Source organism: Oryzias melastigma, linkage group LG19 (assembly GCF_002922805.2).
Source record: "Oryzias melastigma strain HK-1 linkage group LG19, ASM292280v2, whole genome shotgun sequence".
Classification (NCBI taxonomy): domain Eukaryota; kingdom Metazoa; phylum Chordata; class Actinopteri; order Beloniformes; family Adrianichthyidae; genus Oryzias; species Oryzias melastigma.
In genome coordinates, this window is record NC_050530.1 from 19,707,632 (window position 1) to 19,730,732 (window position 23,101).

The window sequence follows — 23,101 nt, forward strand, 5'->3', positions numbered from 1 at the left end:
TGTCTGTCTATCCGTCCGTTCATTTGTCCATCCATCCATCAGTTCATCCATTCGTTAATCCATTTGTCCATCCATCCCTCTATCCGTCTCTCCATCCATCCATTTATCCGTCTATCTGTCCATCCGTCCATTTGTTTGTCCGTCCATCGATCTGTCTGTCCATCCATCCATTTGTTCGTCTATCAGCCATCCATCTATCCAGGGTGGATTTTTATATCCATCCATCCATTTTATATCTGTCCATCCATTTGTCAATCCATCCATCCCTTCATCTATCCAGATTTTCGACATTTATTTCTATCCATCCATCTGTCCTCCTGTCTGTCCATCCATCCCTCTGTCTATCCATCCATCTGTTCGTCTGTCTATCCGTTCGTTCATTTATTCATTTGTCCATCCATCCATCAATTCCTCTTTCCGTCGGTCCATCCATCCATCCATTCATCCGTTTATTTGTCTGTCCATCCATCCATCTGTCTGTCCATCCATCCATTTCTTTGTCTATCATCCATCCATCCATCCGTCCATCCATCCATTTCTTTGTCTATCATCCATCCATCCATCCGTCCATCCATCCATTTCTTTGTCTATCATCCATCCATCCATCCATCCGACCATCCATCCATTTGTTCGTCTATCATCCATCCATCCATCCATCCCGGTTTTGACTGCTGTTGCAGTAACCTGACCATAACTCCCAGGTGTTTCTCCACAATCACCTCTCCCAGCTCCTCCCAGAGGAGGTGTTGTCTGGCCAGGACATTAATTCCTTCCAGCATGTTCACAATCTGCCGTGAGGCCTCCTCTGAGTCAGACTTGCCTGTAAAACTTCACCAGGAGGTCATCCGGGAGCCATCCTCCCCAGATGCCCAGGTCACCTCAGCCGGCCCCTTTGAAGCCTCTCATTTCCTCTGTCTGCATTTCAAGTGATCTGTTTACAACCCACAGCTCACGGCCATAAGTGAGGAATGCGAATCGACAGGTAAATTGAAAGCCTCACCTTTCATCTCATCTACCCTTGAATAGGCTGGGAAACAGTGATACTTTGAGAGCAGAAAATCTCCTTTCTCCATTATTTACAGGGATAATGGAGTACGGCTGACATCAGCATCATATATCTCCGTGATGGAGAGAGTAATTAAAGATCGTCTAAAGTCAGTTGATGCACCTTTTAGACTCAGACACTGGTGAGTCTGCTGAGGGCTCATCTAACTCACTTCCTGAGATCACTGACATTGTTAAACAAGCTCCATCAGAGGAGGACCTCGGAGTGTGGGGGAGATTTCCCCTGACTCCACATATTGTCCGACTGTCTGCTTCTGCACGCTCGTGCGGCACGGCAGTGAGGTTAGTCGGTGTATCGAGAAAAGCTGACATGCACCAAGGGAACTCCATTTAAAAGGGGGGCAGATAATGAGTATGTTTGCATGAGTAAGCATGAGTTCATGTTGATATTTGCGGGGCTTGAAAAAGACCGTGATGACTGTGTTCGCTTTATGACCTGTGCAAGGAGTTTTGGGAGAAGGAGGTTTGGTACATTTTCCTGTTAATTGCTTTACCCTGTCTTTGTTTCCCAACATCTTTTGAAAGAAATACAAGTTTTGGCTCTTACATCTTCCAGAAGATGTTGGGAAATTGTTGTTTTCGGTGATTGTAGCTGCTGAGCAAATCGTGACTAAGTCTAGTCATGAAAATTTACACCACTAGGCTTCTAATTAAGGTCTCCACATGAAAAAAATTCTGATTATTTCTTGTTTTTTTTGTTCTGAAATTTGTAAGCAATAACTCTTTAGATCAACAGGTGATATTTTGCAGCAACAGAAGGGACGCACAGACTCGAATGAGTCCTAACCACAGTGACTCATGCTTCACACCGGAATCTGTGCTCACACCTAAAGGCCTTCGTGCACACATGAATCTTTTTTTAAACAAGTTACATCTCTTGGCTTATTTAGAAATGCATTAAGATCTCTACTGTGATCAGACTCATGATGCTGACCCAGAAAAGTTCTATCTTGAGTTAGTTAGATACAGTTTCTCCTTAGTTGCTAAACTATCCAACGTTTCAGTAAAGAAATGCACAAGAGCGAGCAATTATTTTTACAACCAGTATGATACATAACTCAGATAAAAGGAGTCCTCCAACTATGGCCATGACCAAATGGTGCCAATTTAAAGGGCTTTTAAACAGGATTGGTGCCTTTTTTATTTTCTCACTTCACTTGTCCTTCGCTCTTTTCTCTCTCTAGGTTCAGTTTTCTCACATTCTCTTATTTATAAAGCCTGAGTCAAATCCAAATGGGGTTGACCAATACAAGTACTGCAGGTTTTAGGCTTGTTTGTAGCTGCATCTTAAGGTGAGAACAGGTGTGTCTTGTAGTACTCATAAAAATGGATGGTACCACTGCCAAATATTTGGTAAGTGTATTGCGAAGTATTTATGAATATAATGTATGACGTACGGTTGGTGTTGTCATACGGTGTATTTAAACCACACTCTAGTCCGTAGTAAGGCGCATACATCCTTACTGACTGTACAAATGCTGCACTCACATGGTGTGCACTTGAACATATCAAGTGCATATCACTTGAACATATCACTTACATAAAGTGCCCATACGCTCTGATTGCAACATACTCTTACTCCCAACTTGTCACATATTGCCGTTTGATTAAAGACCCCTCCACAACACTTTGACACTTTGGGTGTCCCCAACTCATCGTTTTTTGGACGTGCTGGCTGTTCGTCAAGGGTCCACAACCCTCGGTAGACCCAGTATCGGATGCCGTACCACACGCAGACTGGTCCTTGGGATGTTGCCGGTACTGGTACCCTAGCCTGATACTGGTACTGGTACTCTAACCCGGCACCGGACACGGTACTAGATGCGTTACCTGACCCAAACTGGTACCAGACATAGTATTAGACGTGAACTGGTCCCGGACACAAACCAGTCCGGATTAGGGTACTGGACCAGTTTCGGTTTGCAGCCGAGGTTGGGGACCCGTAATTTAATTGTAACAGCAAGCATGTCAAAAAACAATGAGTTGGGGACACCCAAAACGTCTATTTTTGACGCAGAGGGGCCTTAAGCAAATGTCAGTTTGTGAAGAGTTGAGAGTGAGAATGTGTTGCTGATTGTCTAATTTCCTCATTTCTAACAGTGCCAGAATGCACAGTATTCAACACACCTGCATCTCACCTACTTCATCCTCATTTACCCTTGGGTGTTGTCTAACTGGACACCTTTGGGTCGCTCAAAGTGAACCAGAGTTTGTTACCCCTGATAATCTGGGACAAATATTCAGTCTGTATACACCCAAGGTAACCCTAGTCGAGGACCAGGAACTGCTCTCTGACCCATCTTTTGAGGTGGTTTTGGTCGTTTCTAATCGGACTGAGCTCCGGTTCACTCTGAGTATCCATAGTCTGAATAGGCTTTGTGCTCTGAGTGGAACAACTGGACCAAACGGTCACCACAGCCGCATATTATGATATGCAAGCACAGTAAAAAGGAAACAACTCACTAAAATGTGGTTGAACAAATGCAGGCTCATTAAAACTTTTAACATGAAATCTACACGTCAAAGACACTTATTAGCATACGTTTTTAGCTGATGTCTCCTCAGTAACCATCTTGCAGCATGCCTCCGCTGTACCAAAGTAGCATTAAAAAGTGTTGTACTTGACGTTGATATAGACGTTTAAAATTGATACGCGAAATCTAAAGTTTGAATAAATGAACTATTCCAACAAGGACTGGAAAGCACAGGACTTAAATTACTCTTTCTCTCTGTGCTTTGCCCCCCCCTCGTAATTCCTGACCAATGACTGAAGAGACCTTTAGTCACGTGGTTTTGAAATATAAATTATAAGGCAGTCTGAATACAGACCAAAACGCAAGGTTCAGGACTTGAGGGACAGAATTAAGCGGGCATGGTCTGGACCAAGACACTTTTCCAGTCTGAATACACACTAAGAGTTAACTCTGACCTGCCAGATCCAGGATGCCCACATAAAAAAATAGATCAGTCAACGACCTCGACATTACCTATGGGGAGCCTGTTTGCCTTGTACACGTTTGCCCATTTTTCACCCACAGACAGCCCGTGTCCACCCGTAAGGGCAGTTGTGACTACTTCAGCACTACTTCATACTGTACACTCCATGCCCGGATCATCTTTATTCTCTGCTTGAAAGTGGAATTTTCACTTTGCAATCACAATGGCTGAACTGCCTCAGCGTTTAATGGTTCCAGAACTAAAACCTTCAATTCCAGATGGACCAGAGCTTGTTTGTTTTGTTCCCACCAGAGTTTGGGTGAGCTTTAGACTCAACCAATAAAGCAGATTATCCAAAGAAAGGTTTTCCTGCTCCAATAAAAGCACAGTAAGTCTTAGCTTTGGCAAAGCCAGGTGCTAAAAATCAAAAGCAGGAGAATGTTAGAGAAAGTCGTTCATTTTAAGAGTCCTGACTTTGTGTGATGTGCCAACGTGGTTGAGGACAGTTTTAATTGAGTTAATAATGTATCACTACTCAATGAGTTCATATTTTGAATAATAGCTCTCATATGGATTAACAAGACGAAAGAAATCATTAGTATAATTGAAAGTGTGCAGCCGGGAAAAGAATTACAGTTTGATGGACTAAACCTTCAACTAAATACTATCATTTGAGGTATTACTTTAACAATACTGTGACTATTATCTTCCAATAATGCAAAAACAGTAGTGGTATTAGTCTGTAAAGTATTTTTGTGGACATGTCTTGACTTTTAATGTGTGTGCTCCGGCTGCCAGATTATCATTCAAAACCTTTCTCACCTCTTTTGCCCCAACAAGCAATCATTGTGTTTGCTGTTCTTGCGTCTGGCTGTAATATATATTCCTGTAACGCAGCGACAGCCCTCCCTGGCAGCAAACGAATGCGCTTCCATTTTCTGCTCCACTGTGTGGAATTATTTGCACCAGTTCCCACAGATGTCATCAAGGTCGCCGACGCTGAATCCACTACTGAGACCATTCAAATGATGTTGTGAAGTAATGGATTTATAGGGGACAAAATACACGTCGCTTCACGCTTATAATACAACGCTGACGCAAATCCGAGAACTTCAACAGTGACTTTTGTTTAAGAAAAACTGTACGTCTCTTTTATAAATGCACTTCTGTCAGGAGTTTTTGAATGTTTCAAGTAGAAAGAGTTTTGCCGCTTTGTGTTAAGTGTCCCTGATGTAGCTGCACTTCAAATAACTCAACTTGGAGAATGTGAAGCCTTGAGCGCAAGAAGTGGATAAGTGCATTACTACTGCCATTAAAGGAGGCGTCGAAGCAAGGACCAGTGTTGTTGTTTTGAGTCTGTTTTGTAATTGGAAAAGAGTTTCTGAGGAAAAGCTTAAGACAGAGACATTTGTGGTCATTGTTAATGGAAAATCGAAAGACTTAGAAAGTTGCATTAAACACCATGAATTCACTATAAGAGTCTTTTTGTTGGTTAACAAATACTCCAAATATGAGGTGAAATCAGAGGCGAACTTGGATGTTGGGGGTGGCACGTTGAGACTTTAAAAATCTTAAATTTGGCGAGGTTGACGAGGTGTGTCAACCAAGGTGTGACTCCTCAGCCCCCAGGAAATGTGGGCCCCGATTGGGTTTGATGGCAGTTTCTGTTGTGGCCCCACCTGTGTTTGCCCATATTAGATTAGGTGGGCACTGCGATAGCAAGATAGCGAGCTCCACTGTAGCCAGTTAGCCAACTCCACTGTAGCGGACGTCACTGTACTGAGCTCTGCTGTGTCAAGCTAGCAAGCTCCACTGTAGCTAGCTAGTGAGCTCCACTGTAACACCCTTCGCTGTATTGAGCAAGCAAGCTTGCTGTGGCGAGCTCCACTGTAGCGAGCTCCAGTGTGTTGAGCTAGCAAGCTCCGCTGTGGCGAGCTAGTGAGCTCCACCATAGCGAGCTCTGGTGTATTGAGCACTCTGCTGTAGCTAGCTAGAGAGTTCCACTGTAATATGGTCCACTGTAATAGGCTAGCGAGCTCCACCGTAGTGAGCTAGTGAACTTTACTTTAACTTGCCAGTGAGCTCCAGTGTAACATGCTCCGCTGTATTGAGCTAGCAAGCTCTCCTGTAGTGAACTAGCGAGCTGCGGTGTATTAAACTGTAGCTAGCTAGAAAGCTCCACTGTAGCGTGGTTCGCTGTAGTAGACTAGCGAGCTCCACTGTAGCCAGCACACTTCTCTGTAGCGAGAAAGCAAAGTCTGCTGTAGCTAGCTAGAAAGCTCCACTGTAGCGTGGTTCGCTGTATTATGCTAGCGAGCTCCACCGTAGCAAGCTTGCTAGCTCAATACAGCGGAGCATTTTACAGTGGAGTTTGCCAGCTCCCTACAGATTAGTGGACCTATGATGTTTTTCTGATTTTCATCAAAACAACTAGAAAACAATCTTACAGTTTACTTTATTACTTTTCCCCTCTGGTTAATGCGAGTAAAAAAAACGTGCAATGCAGATGGGAGTAACGTTTAAAACGTCTGTCATCCAGGCACAGCCTCTGGAGTAAATGGTGAAACTCACCATACTGTGAGTGTTTCTGAATAATCTGGTGACCTCAGACGAGGAGACATGCTTGCTTGCACCTCTAAAGAGCTCTCCAAAGCATTTAAACCCAAGCTACTCGCTCAACATTATCCATGTTTTCCATGATGTGGAATCGAATGAAACTGCTCCTCCCACAAGTAGTCGGGGCGTCAAGGACATTTTAGGGCAGTCAAAGTGAATTTTACGTGCAAATTGCGTTCAGTGAGAATGCAGCTTAGTACTGCTCATGTGAAAGTATTTCATCCTCCCCCGTCAATGTGCAGGAATGGAATATTCCATCAACAGCAACAGCAAGTTAGTGAGCAGAAAGAGACTACAGCTTTTTGGGTTTTTTTCAGCGGTCATTTGTTCCTACAAGAAGGTGGGCAGGTGAAAATTTAGCTTTTAATACATTTAAATCCTTTTCTACGTGAAAATAATGTATAAAAATATATTTTTCTTAACATTTAAATGTGATTTTAGTTTTTAGATGTCTGTCAAAATAATTTTTAACAATAATGCTGTCTAAAAGTGAACCATTTTGGTAAAGGAAAGGAAAAATATTCAAACAAATGCTGCAGAGGGCCCCTTGTTCCCCTGAGGCCCTTAAATTTCTTTGTCCGCCACTGGCAAAAATCATGGAGTATTTTAGTATTTAATGAAAAGCCATTTGCATCAGCTTACTGCCTGTAACTCAGCGACTGACCTTTACAGCTGATCGGTGTCTTTTTTTGCCTTTCAGTTCTCACTCAAGTGGAGATTACTTTAATCCTGAAGGTGAAACTAAAACTCGCGGAGTCATATTACGGGCAAGCGCTAGAAAAAGAAAAAACTCACACACACCCCGGATCTCTTTTTCTCTTAAGTAGATCTCTTAGTGTCCTTTGGGGGTTTCGATTTTAAATTTCCCCAACAAAAATATCAGCTTTCATCTCATACATTTAGCTAATTGTGTTTGCTGTTCGTCTGCATTACCTTCAGAGAGTTCTGCTGGCCTAAATACATACACATCAAAGCGCGCCGATATGGATTTTATTTTAGGGATCATTACCAGGAGGAGAGGTGAATATTGTGTTCTTGGCTGTTGTGGATATTGCAGCGATTTATAATTAAAAGATTCCCTCTTAACACGTGATCTTAATGGGATTATTAAATAAACATGAATCCGGGTAATTATAGAAGTTTTGGAATGGAGTAAAATATGTATGATTTAGCCGGAGAGGCTGGACTCATTTGGCAGCCCATTATCATTGTGAAACAGTTCAATGATGAAATTCGGTTCTGAGTTTTCAGGTTCTCACCTGGTTTAAGGGGTTGTGGTTCTATCTTGAACTAAAAGGACATTTTTTAAGGACTTTTAATCACTTTTGTTGCTAAAAATCCATGTGTTATTAATAGATTTTGTGAAATCATTTCATCTAGTAAAGGATTTTTGTCCCTTACATCATCATTGCTTCTCCACAGCCCCTCCAAAACCCACAAAGTCAGTCCGTGCTAGCTTATCCTCACCGCTTGAAAGATTTTTCAAACTGTAGGTGGCACAGATTAAAAGCATAAATCTCCAGCCGCGGGGCCTGAGCAGAGCCTGTTTTCAGCTCAATAATATCATATTGATGAACGGATCTGTTATTGTAGGGTAAAAGTGGCCAAACAAAGCCTGTTCTGTGCGGTGAAATTGTGTTACTAAGAGCAATAAACTGGATTTAATGGAGAGAGTAAAAACAGCGGAGTGAAGCCTAAATATTTTTAAAGTTCAACTCGTGGAAGGACAGCGTTACTTCAAAGTAATACGACTCACGTAGAAGTGAAAAGAACAGCTACTCAAGGTACCAGTTTAAATATTCCTTTTGTTTTTACCATTTACTGGAATACATTTTTCAAATAATTAAAAAAAAAAAGCTTTTAGTGTTTTTAACAGCGGAAACATTTGTATGAATGTAAAAAATGTAAATGATGCACAAAGGAGTTTTATTGTTAACATCTAACATGCTGACATTTATAGACCCACATCAAAAATAATGTCTTTTTAACATGTTCTTGAAGCATTTTTCTGATGATGGAGAAAACATTTTATCCTAGAACACTTTTGCTATAAAAAGTTACACCATGCCTTAATTTTTACGCAATTTAATGTACCTAAAAAAAAATTGTCATACAAAATATGATAACACAAAATTAGAGTAGTTTCATTATATTTTAACTGTGGTTTATGTAACAAAATGGAAAATAAAAACATAGGATGATCCTAAAAATATGCTAGAAAATTACTGAAAAATTAGGAATTTGAGAAAAAAAAAAATAATAACACTCAAGACTTGGCATTTGGTCCACCCATTCCAGGCACCCATGACACTCAGAAAACTGAAACACATTGAACATCCTGTAAATGCTTTTGCTCGGGTGAAAATCAACCGACGATAGTGCTCTAGGGTTAAAGAAAATTTAGCTTAAAATCACATTTCTGAGTATTTATTCAAATCGTCATGTTGAAAACATTTAGTTTGAAAAAAGTTCTTGACGTGGAAAATATCCCTGCTCCACTCCATTCTGATGCATCCACTTGTATAAGACTAGGTTTTATGATTTTGGCTAAAACACTTTGAAAATGGATCAAACGATGATCGGAGTGGGACTTTAAACTCATACGAATGACCAATATCTAACATTGAATCATTGGTTTTCCATAATGGAAGATGAACACAAAATATGTCTACTTTTTTAGAGAAAATTGAATAAAGACAGTGCTTTTTGTTTTCCAGTTTATCTGCAGTAGCTTCTATTGAATAAATCATTAAAAATCCAATTAACTTGACTGATAAAGCCCATTAAGATTGAGTGAGAGTTCTGTTTGTAATCAAATACAAGTAAAAAGTATGGGGCAGTAAAAAAAAAACAAAAAAAAAAAAAACATGATAACTAAAATCTATTTTTAAAAATGTTCTTTTATGGTTAATAACATCCATCCATCTTCAGAACTCTCTGAACCCCTTTTGCTGTTGTGATGATGCTGGAGCCTATCCCAGCAACTGCCCGGTGAAGGTCGTCAGTATGATGCATAGATTAATAGATTCACATTCTATTTTTAAGTTTCCAAACGGTTTCCAAAAGTTGGTGTTTGCAAATGTGTCGGCTCTTCTGCCACATCAGAGTTCTCCTCCGCAAAATCTTACAGCAGTGAGCGCTCCGGCGTGAGGCTGTCGGCTTCCCATCAAAGTCAACAGAAACGTCTCTCCAGTTGTTAGAAGAACGGGTTCTGCTTCTCCGTGTGGTTTCACAGACCGCCGTAGCTCATTCATATTGTTTGCGCTGCTGTCATAACTGTTGTTTCAGCAGTCTATGTGGGCACTGTGGGGAATTGGATTATTTATTGTTCCATTGCCGCTTTCATAAAAGTGCATTTTTCCTGCACAGGCGGCATAAATATGCTTTCAATTTATTTATTCATTTGTATTCAAATACAATCTTTTTTTGTAAGCATTTATTCCTTCAACTATTTTCCTGTAAAGGTGTTTGATCTTAAATGAATAAACTACAGCTAAACCTGGACTAAAGAAGAAGCATCATCACTTTGTGCACAAACACTAGAAACTGCGCTAAAAGGAAATCCTATTTTAATAATAGTAACATTATAAATAATTGTTCATACATCTTCTATATATTGTATACTGTTTCTCCAGGGCTTTAAAATTGAATCAATTTTTAGGCTTTTACTTGTTATGGTATGTTCACATTTAGCATATAGCATTCACACTGGACAAGCAAGGAGAGGATTTTTCTATTTCTACTGTTTATTATCACGTGTCTGCCACCTACAGTGGAAGGAGTGAAATGTCAAAGTGGTGCAAATTCTGCTAATCTCGCTCCAGTCTTTTTCTTTCTATTATGACATATGAAAGCCTTGGTGTCAGGCACAAACCGCAATTAATTTCTTCTCCATGACCAATTTACAAATGGTTGATGCTTCTGTGCCAAAAGGGAAGCATGGCCTGTTTCTGAATTCTAAGGACCATAATCGTTATATCACTACCAGATCTGACTCTCCGATTGGTCAAAAACCAACCTGGTTAAACTTGTGACGCGCTATCAGTGGAAGTGTGAAACTCACATTTACGGACTTATACAGACTTTTTAAATGTAGTTGATGAATTACCCTTATCCTGATATGAACATCGATCGGCTGCTGACTGACTGCTGGTGAGAGCAAACTGAGGGGAAATGTTTAGTTGAAAATGAGAAAGTGGAGAAGCGCACACAAGTAGTCTGTATTCACATTTCAAAATCACCCCGACGGCACCATTAGCTAGCAGAAGGATGATGGGCCATCTTTGGACAAAGGAGTTCGCCTATCACTGAAGCAGCTCGAGGTAAGTTTAATCATATAAATGCAAGGCAACTAGCTGTGGTTGCAAAGCTTCCAGAGCGCACGATGGCAGCAAAGATGCTAGCACCAAAGATGCTAGCATGAAAGATGCTAGCATGAAAGATGCTAGCAAGAGCAAAACTAGCAAAACAAAAGACAGACTCGTCAGATACGTGTTCTTACTCTGTTTATTTATGCTTTTAATTATAACATTCTGGACTTTAATTTTTTTTTTATTTTAATCTTAATTCTTAAAGAATGAAAAAGTCCCCTTAGTGGTGCCAAAGTAAAGTTTGTTAATATAATAATAATAATAATAAACTTCATTTAGTCATTTCAAACTGTATTTTGATCTTTTACTGCATCACACTGTCACAAATTTAAAAAAACACAAAATGACAAAAATATTTGCTTGGTTGATGCTAAATTTAGGTAAGTTTGGAGCAGAAGGCGGTTCATTCATGTTTGGATCAGTACGGATTCATTTTTCTGCGTAAAATTGTGCAGAAATCTTTTCTAACACTGCATAAATGAACAGTGTTCAGCCCTGTAGCCACATTTGGCATTTTTGCGAGAATGAATATCCTAAATATATTGCGACATAATAACTAAACATTTCATGCAAATGACTGGTCTTTTCTTTAAATATTGGAGGAAAACCACATCAGAAAGATTGGTTTCTATCACTGACTGATGATTAATCAGAATGTTTCCCCTAAACACAAAAAATGCAATTTTCTCATTGCCAGTCCTGATTTTATTCAAGATAATCCAGAAGATGCTTTTTTGCATGTAATCAGACCAACTGACATCTTGCAGGAGCTCCTAAAATACAACCCGTCTTTGCTCCAAATGCAAAAATTGGGGCACCTTCTTGTTTATGGTAGATTTGTTTCAGCTTCACCCACAGACTCCATTTTAGTTTTTAAATAAACCAAGTGATTTAACTACCAAAAGTTAATTTTAACATCAACTCGGATGTTTTTTTGAGAGGAACGTGATGAGGAAGTGAGGCACGTGTGGCGGTATCAGCTGACCTGTGTAGTCAGAGAGAAACCAGGAGTGAGGAGACGTTTACTGAAGCTCTATAGATGCAAATACACAGGAGAGGGGTATTGGTGCTGTGTTCTGTGTGCTACTTTGATCGTCTCTGATCTAATGTTGTTTTTCCTCCTAAGCTGGGAAAGCATCATCAGTCTGTGGGTGGTTTGTTTGGAGCTGAGTCGCTTTTACGTATAAACTTTTGATTCCTTATGAATTTAAATCTGATAAAAAAAAAAATAAAAAAAATTCTAAATTAGAAACGCCGCCTCATGTTCCAATTATCCTAATGGTGCACGTTTGACTGACAGCTGACAGCAAAAACATGGAATGTAAACAATCCAAACATGACACTTAATTGCAGAAAGCATGATGAACAATCAATTATATTTTATTGTTGCAGAAAAACAACTAAAACAACAACCGAATAACAAGCTTTTAAAAGATGAAATGCACAAGCATCCTCCAAATGCTTTATTTCATTAGGTGGATTTTTGAAATCGGCTGTTTAATCTCCTAAAATCTGAGCTTTATTGTGCACCTCCACCTGTAAACCAACACACTTAGACGTATTTATGCTGCCAAGCTAAGGAAAAAAAGAATTAAAAAAGGGAAAACTTCAACATGACCACTTTATTGCTTTCTAAAACCTCCACCTGCTAAAATCGGGGACAGTAGAGAAAAGTCTGCCGGTACAAAAACTCCTATTAATCATGAAGCTGCCAAAGCCGACTCTTATCTGAAAACAGATTTCCTGGGTGTGTTCACACACACTTGAGATAAACTACTTAAGGGGGGAAATTGTCGTACGCTTTCCTCATTTACGTAAGCATATTGTGCATATAAATCTCTACCACCTCCAACAGACATCACACCTTTAATGCCGCCTTTCATCAGCCTGCTGCTCTTTCTTGAACTCCGAGTGCTGAATGGCTGCAGGCTTTTTCATGCAAATCTGCTCCTGCAGAAAGCTGACGGCAGATCTGGTTACAAGCGTTTGCCTGCTAGAGTAACCACATTTTCTCCGGTAGCAATGTACCAGGCTTCTCCAATAATCTAAATTGGTTAAAGACTCACTCCAATAAAAAAAGAGTGCTTTTAACACGTTCTTGTGGCATTTTATCTCATGATGGATGACATTTACCATGTCTTAGACAGAAACAGAACCCTAGAAAACCACAGTTTTTTTCCTTTTTTTTTTGCTAAAATTGGAATGATTGTAATTAAAAGACTTCTGGGAACACTTTAAAAATAGATCAAAAGATAATCAGAGTGAGACTTTAACCCTTTAACACCGAGCTCCAGTGTTTATGTTCTTTACTGTTATTTTTTGCCAACATGATCAATTTAATTCCAGCAGATTCTGAAGGAGAAAAGTGGCGCAAGTTGATGGAGTTAACAGTTGAAAAGTTAAAGAATCACAGCCAGCAAGGCTAAGTGGGCCTCATATGGGTTTGTCTGCAGTTCCCCACCTGTGTTTGACCACACTGACTTAAGTAGGGATTCAGTGAGTTAGCTTGCCACACTAGCCAGCTGCTCGGTGAACACCGTAGCATGCTAGCGAGCTCTGCTATAGCAAGCTAGTGTGCTCCTCTGTAGCATGCTAGCGAGCTCTTCTCTAGCAAGCTAACGAGTTCTGCTGTAGCATGCTAGCAAACTCCACTGTAGCATGCTAGCGAGCTCTGCTGTAGCAAGCTAGCAAGCTCCGCTGTACCATGCTAGCAAGCTCCATTGTAACATCCCTAGCGAGCTCTGCAGTAGCATGCTAGTGAGCTCCACTGTAGCATCACTTGCCACCAGGAAACTGTTGACAAACCATTTATTGCCCACATTTTTGGATTTAAAATATTGTGCTGTTGAATTTAAATTAATCTTTTTGCTAACACATGCTTGACATGTCGATGTCATGTCCTCAGCCTGCAGGGCTGTGGGGGCTGTAAGGACAGCATACAGAGCACTGTTGACATCCACAAAGGAGCGGAAGATTTGACCATAAATCGTGTCATTATGGGACAATGGGACACATCTAATGTCTTTTTTTCTTTCACAGTCAGAGGAGATGAAGATCATTAGCCGTTGGGCCCTGGGCACAACTTTCCAAATGCGTCTGATCACAGCAGCTGGGAGGAGTTAACACTCCTTTACTATCATTCACACTGAAATGACCCCGACCATGCAAGGAAAGCAGAGTCAGGTGCATTATGGGAGCTTTTATATCTGTATTGTTGGGCCGTTTTCATTCTGTTGTTGTGTTTTACAGTCATTTATTGGTGTGTGTTGGAGCCAGCTCAGTTGTTGAGGAGTGTGTGGGTGAGACTAAAGTGTTGGCCGTTCCCTGACGTTCTGATATGAATTAAACAAGTCCAAAACTGTCAATTCTTTAGTTACTCTACACAAACCCAGAGATTCAGAGTTGTGGGAATGCATGTCAGGGCAAAGAACCTTAAATAGAAATCCACTTTTGCCATCACCAAAAGTTACCTAGAACTGGGTTAGAAGTTGCTCCAACCTAAATTCTGTGAGTATCCACACATATACATTGCTCCATTATTCAGTTTGTAAATGGACTCAGAATTAGATTTGGAAGTATTCAAGTATTACATAACTGAAGGTTGTGGGGTAAGGGAGCCCCTTTTGTGCACAGAGACATTTCCAAGTACTTAAAGACACAGAAAGCATGAGCAGCAATAAAACACTTAAAAAACAAATAGAAAAAGAAATGTAAATGTAATAAACAAAAGCACAAAAAGAAGCTTTATAAATCACAATGCAATGTGCCAAATTTCAGATTTCACCAAGCTATGGTGTGCTTTCCTGATGAAATGTAAGGAGTAGATACAGTAGCCAGTAAGGCTGAGAATCACTTGATACTTCGCAATACGCGATACATGTCTCATAACGATGTTATCGCGATATTGCGATAACTGGTAAAAATCATCTATAAAAGCTCACAAGATATAGAAGAGCATATATTTTTTTAAGGAAAATACATCCCTGTTTATTTTTTAGCTTGAACACAATCATAGTACTCAACTTGTATCTAATTTTTGTGCAAAAATTAACACTGTTGTGCAACATTGTTGAAATCAGTAATTCTATGTCTTTGACACAAAGTTAATTTGGATTATTTGTAAAATTCAATGTTACCAACAGTAAACATGAACAGCAGTGCCAGTACTTAGTGCAAAATTGTTGTAAACAACAGAACAAAAAATTAAGAATTCAAGTATCTGTCAGACACATTGGTGTCCTCGACAGTCAGTCTTACAACCTGCGCCCCCTATCTACCTCCAAAGGAACGTCTCACCAAAGGATGATGAATATAATGCTTTACAGCCTCTTCAAACGAAAATTAAAGATCGATACTTGGTGAGAGCCCATCGAAAACCAATCCCAGGACTAAATGTCGCGATATATCGCAATATTGATATTTTGGCACAACCATAGTAGTCAGATACAATATCTATCAACAGGGTAAACAGCATAAAAACAGCTGCTCTATCACACGTTTTTGAACCACAAAAAAATGATTTAAATCTGATTAGAAAAAAAACGTACAAAAAGACAAACAATTTATAAAAAACTACATTTCTCTGTTTGTTCTAAATATGATTTCAGTTCACACAAAATTTAATTTAACTTTGTTTGTAGCGTTATTGAGTTCCAATTATTATAGTAAAAAAAAAAGAGGTTTCTGGGGAATTTTTTTTATGATATGGTTTCTGTTTCCACATTCAATCTCAAAGCTTTTAAAGACACTCTGGAGCGTACTATCACTTAATGTGAATGCCTGTTTGACCGTCTCCTTTAGCAGGGAGTGTTTGCCCAGAGTGCAGAGCTCTGTTAATCCACTCTTGAATGAAATTAAACTTTTTTTTTCCTTCTTCACCTACAAACCTGGGCTTCGTTTTTTTTTCCTAGTCTAATAAAAAGTAAAAAAAAAAAATCAACTGTTTTAAAACAAATTCACAAAAACAAAAATCGGCATGCGCAAAGTGTGTCCAAAGGCAGACTTCAGATGAGACTCCTGGATCTAAGCAAACGACTCTCCAGTCACACTATTTGGCAGAAGGACAGGAACAAACAGTGTCAGACCAACAGCTGTCATCATCATTATTTTACAGAGTTTCCATTTTATTAAGCTTTGCCTAAAATTGCCATATTTTAATGCACTAAATGTGTACCTAAAAGCCTTTTTAAAAAAAAAAAAAAGAAAGTGCGCCTTATAATCCAGAAATCTGGTTGTGCTCACTGATGTCAAAGCAATTTTGAGAAGTACACAGCTTTCTATAAAAATGTCTGGTCAGGTTTTTTTGATTAACATGGCTAACGTGTAGCAGTGTCGGACTGTGACAGTGAGTAAGCTAATCATTATCATTGCTAGTTAGCGTAGTCACAGTAACGTTTGTTTAAGCAGTAGGCTGTCAGTTTTTTGCGCCTTGCAAAGACGGTTGAGAGTCACAAGTAATGTGAAAACGCTAACGTGGCTAAAGTTTCCAACGCTGCTACCATGTAGCGTGTTACGAACAAGTTCTAGGCTATGTCCAAAATCCTTTACTACTCACTATAGCACGTTCACCATTTTGTAATGCTGTCCCAATCTACAATTCAAAAATTAAGTGCCCTAAAAATTTTCCGGAAGTCTTTGGAAAAAGCTAGTGTGAATCAATGCGCACTACATTAGCGAATATAGACCACAATGCATTGCGGTCAAACAATTGTAGCAAAAAAAGTCATTTTTAAAAAATAAAATATTAACATTTTTAGCCTCAGAACACGGTGAAGTCATAAATAGACATCTTAAAAACGTGCGTATTGATTCGATTTTCTTTGTGTGAAATCGGTGACATCATACTTCTGTAAAAAATTAATGAAAATAGTGAGCATGGTGTCCGAATTGCAGAGAGTTTTTATGCCAGATGCCTTTCATGACAACATTTTCAAGGCAAAGGAAGACCCAGATGGGCAACTACTGGACTTTGTCTCATAGCGTCACTGGGAAGCAAATCCAGGTTTCTTGTGCACCGATCCAACTCTAACGCTAGGTTCACACTGAACGCGGAAAGTAGCGGGGAGTGCATGGCATCCGCTCTCCTGCAATTTAATTTTATTGTGAAAAATTGCTTATATTTTGAAAATAAACCAGATTTTCTCATGATTCTTGATGTAACTTTCTACCAGAATTGACGCGGATCGCTTGTGGCACAAAATAGACGAAACGATCTGCTGCACGCCACAACGGCTTCCGCTCCGTGCCTGCTGTGAACCACCACATGCAGGTCAACAAGGGCGCCGAATGGAAGCGGCCTTTGTCCGCGCTGCTTCACGTTGTTTCTGCAACCAGCGTGAACCAGGCGTCAGCCACAGAGCCATCCAGCGCCTTATAATCCTGTGCACCCGAAATTGTGAAAATTATGGAAATAACTGATGTTAAAATGAGACAATAAGTTTTACTAAAAAAGGAACAACTAACAAATCACTGGCGACAGCATGTTCTTTCTCCTCTTAGCAATGCTTTCACTCTAATTCATCGTTAATGAACACAGTGCGCTGTGCTGTGGGATTGACAGTAGATATTAATTTAATTTAGTATGAAAAGACAAACACAAAACCCTGTTAACTGGAATCCATCAGTGTTTCACATTTAAAGATTTTAGCCTCTCCTCTCTTCAGCTCCACTGAGGTCCAGACGGAAACAGTTTTCACTACAAATGTTTGCCTCCACTCGTCATGTTGATCTGAGCGCCTCTCCTCGGGCCATTCGTGCTTTATTATCCGCTTCACTCCGGTTTTAGTGCAGACGCAGCTTTTTGCTTTCTCACTTTTGCACAGCCCTTTTGCTAATGTGTGTGTGTGCTAATTTCTGTGCACAAACAGGATTTGCCCGCGGGAGGGGGTTTCAGTTCAGTGTGGAAGGAAGATTGAAATAGATCACGTTTTGAATCCTCGGCGTTTGTATTCTGAGGACTCACTTGTGGTGTTGTATCTGACGCCGTAAAACATCTCGGGACAGGGCCGTGAGACCATCTGGCCCGCGCCGCTCCTCGGCCAGCAGGTGCCGATGCCATCGATGGAGGTGTCGCAGTAGATTCCCGAACCTGAAGCGTGAGGAAACAAATGTCAGACGCATAGGAGCAAACATTCCCGGCGAGGTTCAGGACTATATTTAGCTTCAGTGAAACTCTGACAATGCTCCGATCACGCTGGAGCCGGGTGTTTGTGTGCACAGATTTAATGATTACTCCTGCGCTTTGTCTCACTTGAACCGAGCGCCGTCTCCTGTGTCGGATCTATTTCCAGAATTGTTCACGTCTTTGATGCTAGTCTTAATAATCTGAATTCATAACAATCCTGTTTCCCTGGCGTGGTGTTCCACGGCGGCTCGGCTTTGTAGTGACTGTGTGGGGAATCGGTTGCAGCGCGTCCAACTCACCGCTCCACTGACTCGTGGCGTTGCTCAGAGTTTGGTTCCAGGTGGCGACCAGGGACTGCACTGCAATAAAGACAGACGTCCTCATCAGCAAATGCTATCTTCATTTGCACACTTTGGGAGAAGCACTGAAAATCTCATTAGCTGTAGCTTAACAGCTACAAAGGGTGAGCACTAAAGGGCAACGGTAAACACTGGTGACAAAGCTCTCCTGCAGCAATAACAGGACGGGTGCAGTGAATATGAGTGTAGACATGCCCCGAGGGTCAGGTCATTATTTCTGCGATAAATCAGGAGGATTTGGGTAAAAATAAAAATAAAGGAGACATAGGGATGCTCCAGAGGGCAAAGGCGTGATGCTTTCAGGCGTCGCTTTTTCTTTAACAAGTGTTTTCACACATACATGTGGTGAGAAAAGCAGAAATTGTTCTCAGCAGATAAACGCCGTGGTGGCTTGCTGCCTAAAACGCTCCCTTCTGTGTTGGGACGTCGTCATTTTTATTTCAAGGGATTGAGATGACAGAAAAAATGACTTAAAAAATTAACTCTGACTAATTGCCGTCTGTGATGCATGTTGACCTTGTGGCCGCGGCAGAGCTTGTAAATTATGAGAAATGAGAAATGAGAGGTCCCTGTTTGACCTGTAAAGGGAACGATTCTGTTTAAAAAACGCTTAGAAATGTTGATGGGGCCACTGCAGATTGCAAATGTGGTCACGGCGACTTTATGTCACCCTATATTTCATGTCAGTGAGGCTAGATAAAATACAACAGAATAAAATGTGATAAAAAAACTATTTTAAGACCCAGTTGGATGAAAACTGTATTTTTAACTTGTGCTTGTTGCAGGTTTTCTCATGATGGAGGAAATAAAGAAAGAAAATTAAGCTTAATATTACAATTCTGAGTATTTCTTTATTAAAATTGTTGTAATTCAGCAGCAAACAGTAAAATTATGGTATTTATGACGTGGAAAATACGCCACTAGCTTCCTCTTCTGATCCATTCATATGCATCCACTTGCAGACAAATAGATCCTTGAACGTCTTTGTTTTGAGCTGGAATCTGGATCAAACCGTACAGTTTTGATCTGGATAGCTCCAATAGTGCTTGTCGTTTTTGTCATACCACTAATATTAGCTTGCGGTTTTGAGGAGTTGTAAGCTAGCAGGAGAGCATGTAAAACAAATTTCTAATGTCGCTCTGTAGAAACTATGTCCCAGAAAACAACGCATTTTTGTTTGCTTTGTTAAATGTTTGCTAAAAACAGCATTATCATAATTAAAAAACCCTCTTACAAAATATCAAAAGAGGATTGGAGTGAGCCTTTAAAGGCAATAAAATCTGAGAATCAGCAGCAGTTTTTATTGAAATCAAACTGTAATCACACTGCAATGTTGATATGTTGTTGTGATTTTCTTCAGCAACTTCACAACATTCCTGACCACAAAATATATCAAATACTTTTTATTGTGTCCCTATTTGAAGTCACTACCTATAAAAGAAATAAATGTATTAAGTTTGGCTCCCAGGACTTTCAGATTTCAGCACTAACTGCTTTGAAATACATTTTTGTCTACTTGTTTGTAACATCTTAATGTTCCAGCCTCACAGAAAGGAAACTACAGACCTATTCACATCACACCAGTCTGCTTTGGTTTGTTTGGATCAAGTGCAGACTTTGCTGAGCTGTTCTCATTGTATAAGTGGATTAATCTTGTGATGGAGGAGGACCATATTTTACGGAGTATAAGTCACATTTTTTTCATCTGTGGCAAACTCCTGATAGTAATGGGCATCCGTTTGCTCAAAAACTATCAGGGCTTTGTTGATGATGAGCCGCGTGACACATCTGGCGCCATCGATGGCTACGTCGAGGCGATGGCAACAGATGGGCTCATCTTGGATGCTGCATTGACTGACAATGAAATCTTGGAGCACCGAGTTATGCTCGCCATTGTGGCCCCGTATCCCACCAACGCAGGATTAGGGGCTCAAATGGAAGGGTTTGACATAAGAGACGCCCAGCAGCAGAGGCGAGAGGCCTGGGACCCCAAAGGCCAAGACTCTGTCAGTGATAGCTTGTCAAGCTCAGACAATCTGAGTCCGCCACAGTCCCCACATAGACGCGGGCGCTCCCCTGGCGCCGCAGATGGGCCCGGAGGCAACCAGCCTGGCCCCGGGGACGGTGCATGTGGCGGCAGACCCCTTAACAGTGAACCAGACGGGAGCAGTGGGCCAAGACACCACCCCGACGGTTCCGGCTCCTGCCAGGCGCTGTCCAGCGGGCCAGCATGAGTAAAGTTGCATCCACAAGAGATCAGGCCTGTGGGTCCCGAGATGATTGGGACGACGAGGACAACTGGGACGATGAGGAAGAGGACAAGACTCAAGGACTGAGAGACTCTGAACCTGAGGTGCAGGACCACAGAGACCTCAGTCCAGGTGGTGGGTCCGTCGGCCAGACCCTCCCACGTCCAAGGCCACCAACATTGCTCCCCAAGACACACAACACCACCCAGACATCGACCCAAACCCTTATCCGCGACGCCCCTACGTCCAAATCTGAAGAGGTTGTGTACACTGATTACGCCGTGTCGTCGGCGTACTCTCGGTCTGCCTCTCGGCCCGACCAGCGTGCGATCCTGGGATCAGTTACAAATTCCACCGATTGGAGACTATTACAGCCAGGATCAATCTGCATTCTGATGATTCCCAACCTTACATGAATCAGTCCTGGACTGGACCCATGGATATGATCTGCACAGGTCTGAAGATTTAGGTCACTGAGCCTGGAAGACACCTGATGCACAACATCTCATGTCCCTGTATATTTACATATTTATATAGTAGGTCTTTTGGAGCTTTTTGTTCTCTAAAGTAGCTCGCATGCTGAAAATGTGTGAGCACCCCTGCGGTGGAGCATGTTGGAGCTCCCGTGGTCTGAGTGGTAGCCCAGATGTTCAAGGGGTTATGTTGAAACTACTGAGGTCTTGTGGTTGAATACGCAATGGAGAGGATCCAACATCAGCATTCTGTTGCTTTCAAAAAAAAAGAAAATGAATTTAAACATTCATTATGCGCTTGGTTCATTTTACTTTTTTTAAGAATAGGAACATCAAAAATTATTTGTTTTTCTACAATAGTTTAGGAATTGATAAATAAATAAAGCAGTCGTTTTTTTACCTCTTTTTTATTTTTAGTTCTAATTTGAAATACGAATGATGGTATTTCTGTTTTCTTTTTTCTTCAATGTTAGTTTTAGGAGCGTAAAAATACTTTCTCAGGCGAGCAGGAGAGCTCACAGAAGCGTAACAATACTCCTAGGAACGTAAAGAGATTTCATGAGCGTGCATGAGTAGAGGAGCGGGCGTGGAGACTGTCCTGCACCCGTGCAACGTTCCGTGCACGCGAGGAACACGTTTATTACATGCGTGGAGTTTGATATATGCTCGTGAGAGACTTTTGGCAGAAATTTAATGCTATTGTTACATTTCTGGAAAGTTGCCATCACCATAAAGAATGAATTGAGAAAAAAATGATTATTTATAAAATGACATTACCTTGTACATTAGTCTGTTTAGGTAGATTGCAAAATAAATTCATTTGAGTTGAAACATTTAAAAATGCTGTCAGAGCCAAATTTGACATGTACATTAACTTAGATTAATTAATCAGAAAGCATGTAATTGATTCAATTAATTTTTGTAATTGCCTGGCAGCCCTAATTTCCACAAATTTATATATTTTAATAACCTGTCAAAATCTACAAGGAAATACTCAATGTTTTTTACGTTCCTTTAACACTTTTCTTTTTTTAAGGTTACCAGTAGATTAAAGGTAAAGGTAAAACCGCTAAAAAACGTGATCAGCCTTTGTCCTTTCAATGGCCATACTTCAGGATAATAGGATCCTTAGCATGAGACTGGCAGCGGACAAAACAAGCAAAAAAATGAGATAATAAGGACATAAACTGCTTGGTTTATATTTATCCAGGGATATTCAAGGCTGCATATAGAGCTCCGACACAGCCTGAGCGTCTCAGCATCTTTCTGTGGGCTGGATTGTGTGGTTTCATTCTGAGGATTTGCTGTCCCTGTAATCCTGCCAATGTGGGTGTCAGATCTGAAAATGGGTCGTTTTGGGAGGCAAAAACAGCCATTCTGACATTTAGCTGAGACCATTCGTCTGGTGTTTGATTATGATTCATGCTTCCACCACCGAGAATAGTGTTTCTATCTGTTGAATGTCAAAACTGGGTAATTTTTCTTTTATTATTTGAATCAGAAATCAAACGATTGGAGTGCTCCTGTTGCACACATATTCTTTAACTGTAATATTGTGAGAATTTAACACATGAATCATTGGCTCAAGGTGAACAAATCAACATGACATGCGACATATTAGGAATGAGGGTGTGGTTGACAAAAAAAGCTCAGTTGCTAAGCAAATCCCAAATTTTATTTTTGCAAATTCTTCAAAAAAATTAGAAAAACGTGTTTGTCAGCCCCATGTGACCATAAAATTATATGGTTGCTATGGAGTTAAAACCAAGCAAAAAGTTTTGAAAAAGGTGTTCTAGGATGGCAGAGGAGAGAGGGAAAGTGAGGGGCGTGTAGCAGACACTCAGGGCTGACTAAAGGGAACAATATAGGGGGTGAGTAGTTCGATACAACATCTATTGAGGCTTTTAAT

General features: G+C 40.6%; 1 protein-coding gene across 1 annotated transcript in view; it reads right to left on the reverse strand.

Moving 5' to 3' along the window:
* The window catches only part of crhr1 (corticotropin releasing hormone receptor 1), a 150,160-nt gene that overhangs the window by 112,528 nt on the left and 14,531 nt on the right, over positions 1 to 23,101 (reverse strand). Inside the window, exons 3-4 of the mRNA XM_024285068.2 lie at positions 18,411 to 18,470; positions 17,950 to 18,075 (exon numbers count right to left, since the gene is read on the reverse strand). Coding sequence (XP_024140836.1) covers positions 17,950 to 18,075; positions 18,411 to 18,470 — 186 coding nt within the window. The remainder of the gene's footprint in view (positions 1 to 17,949; positions 18,076 to 18,410; positions 18,471 to 23,101) is intronic.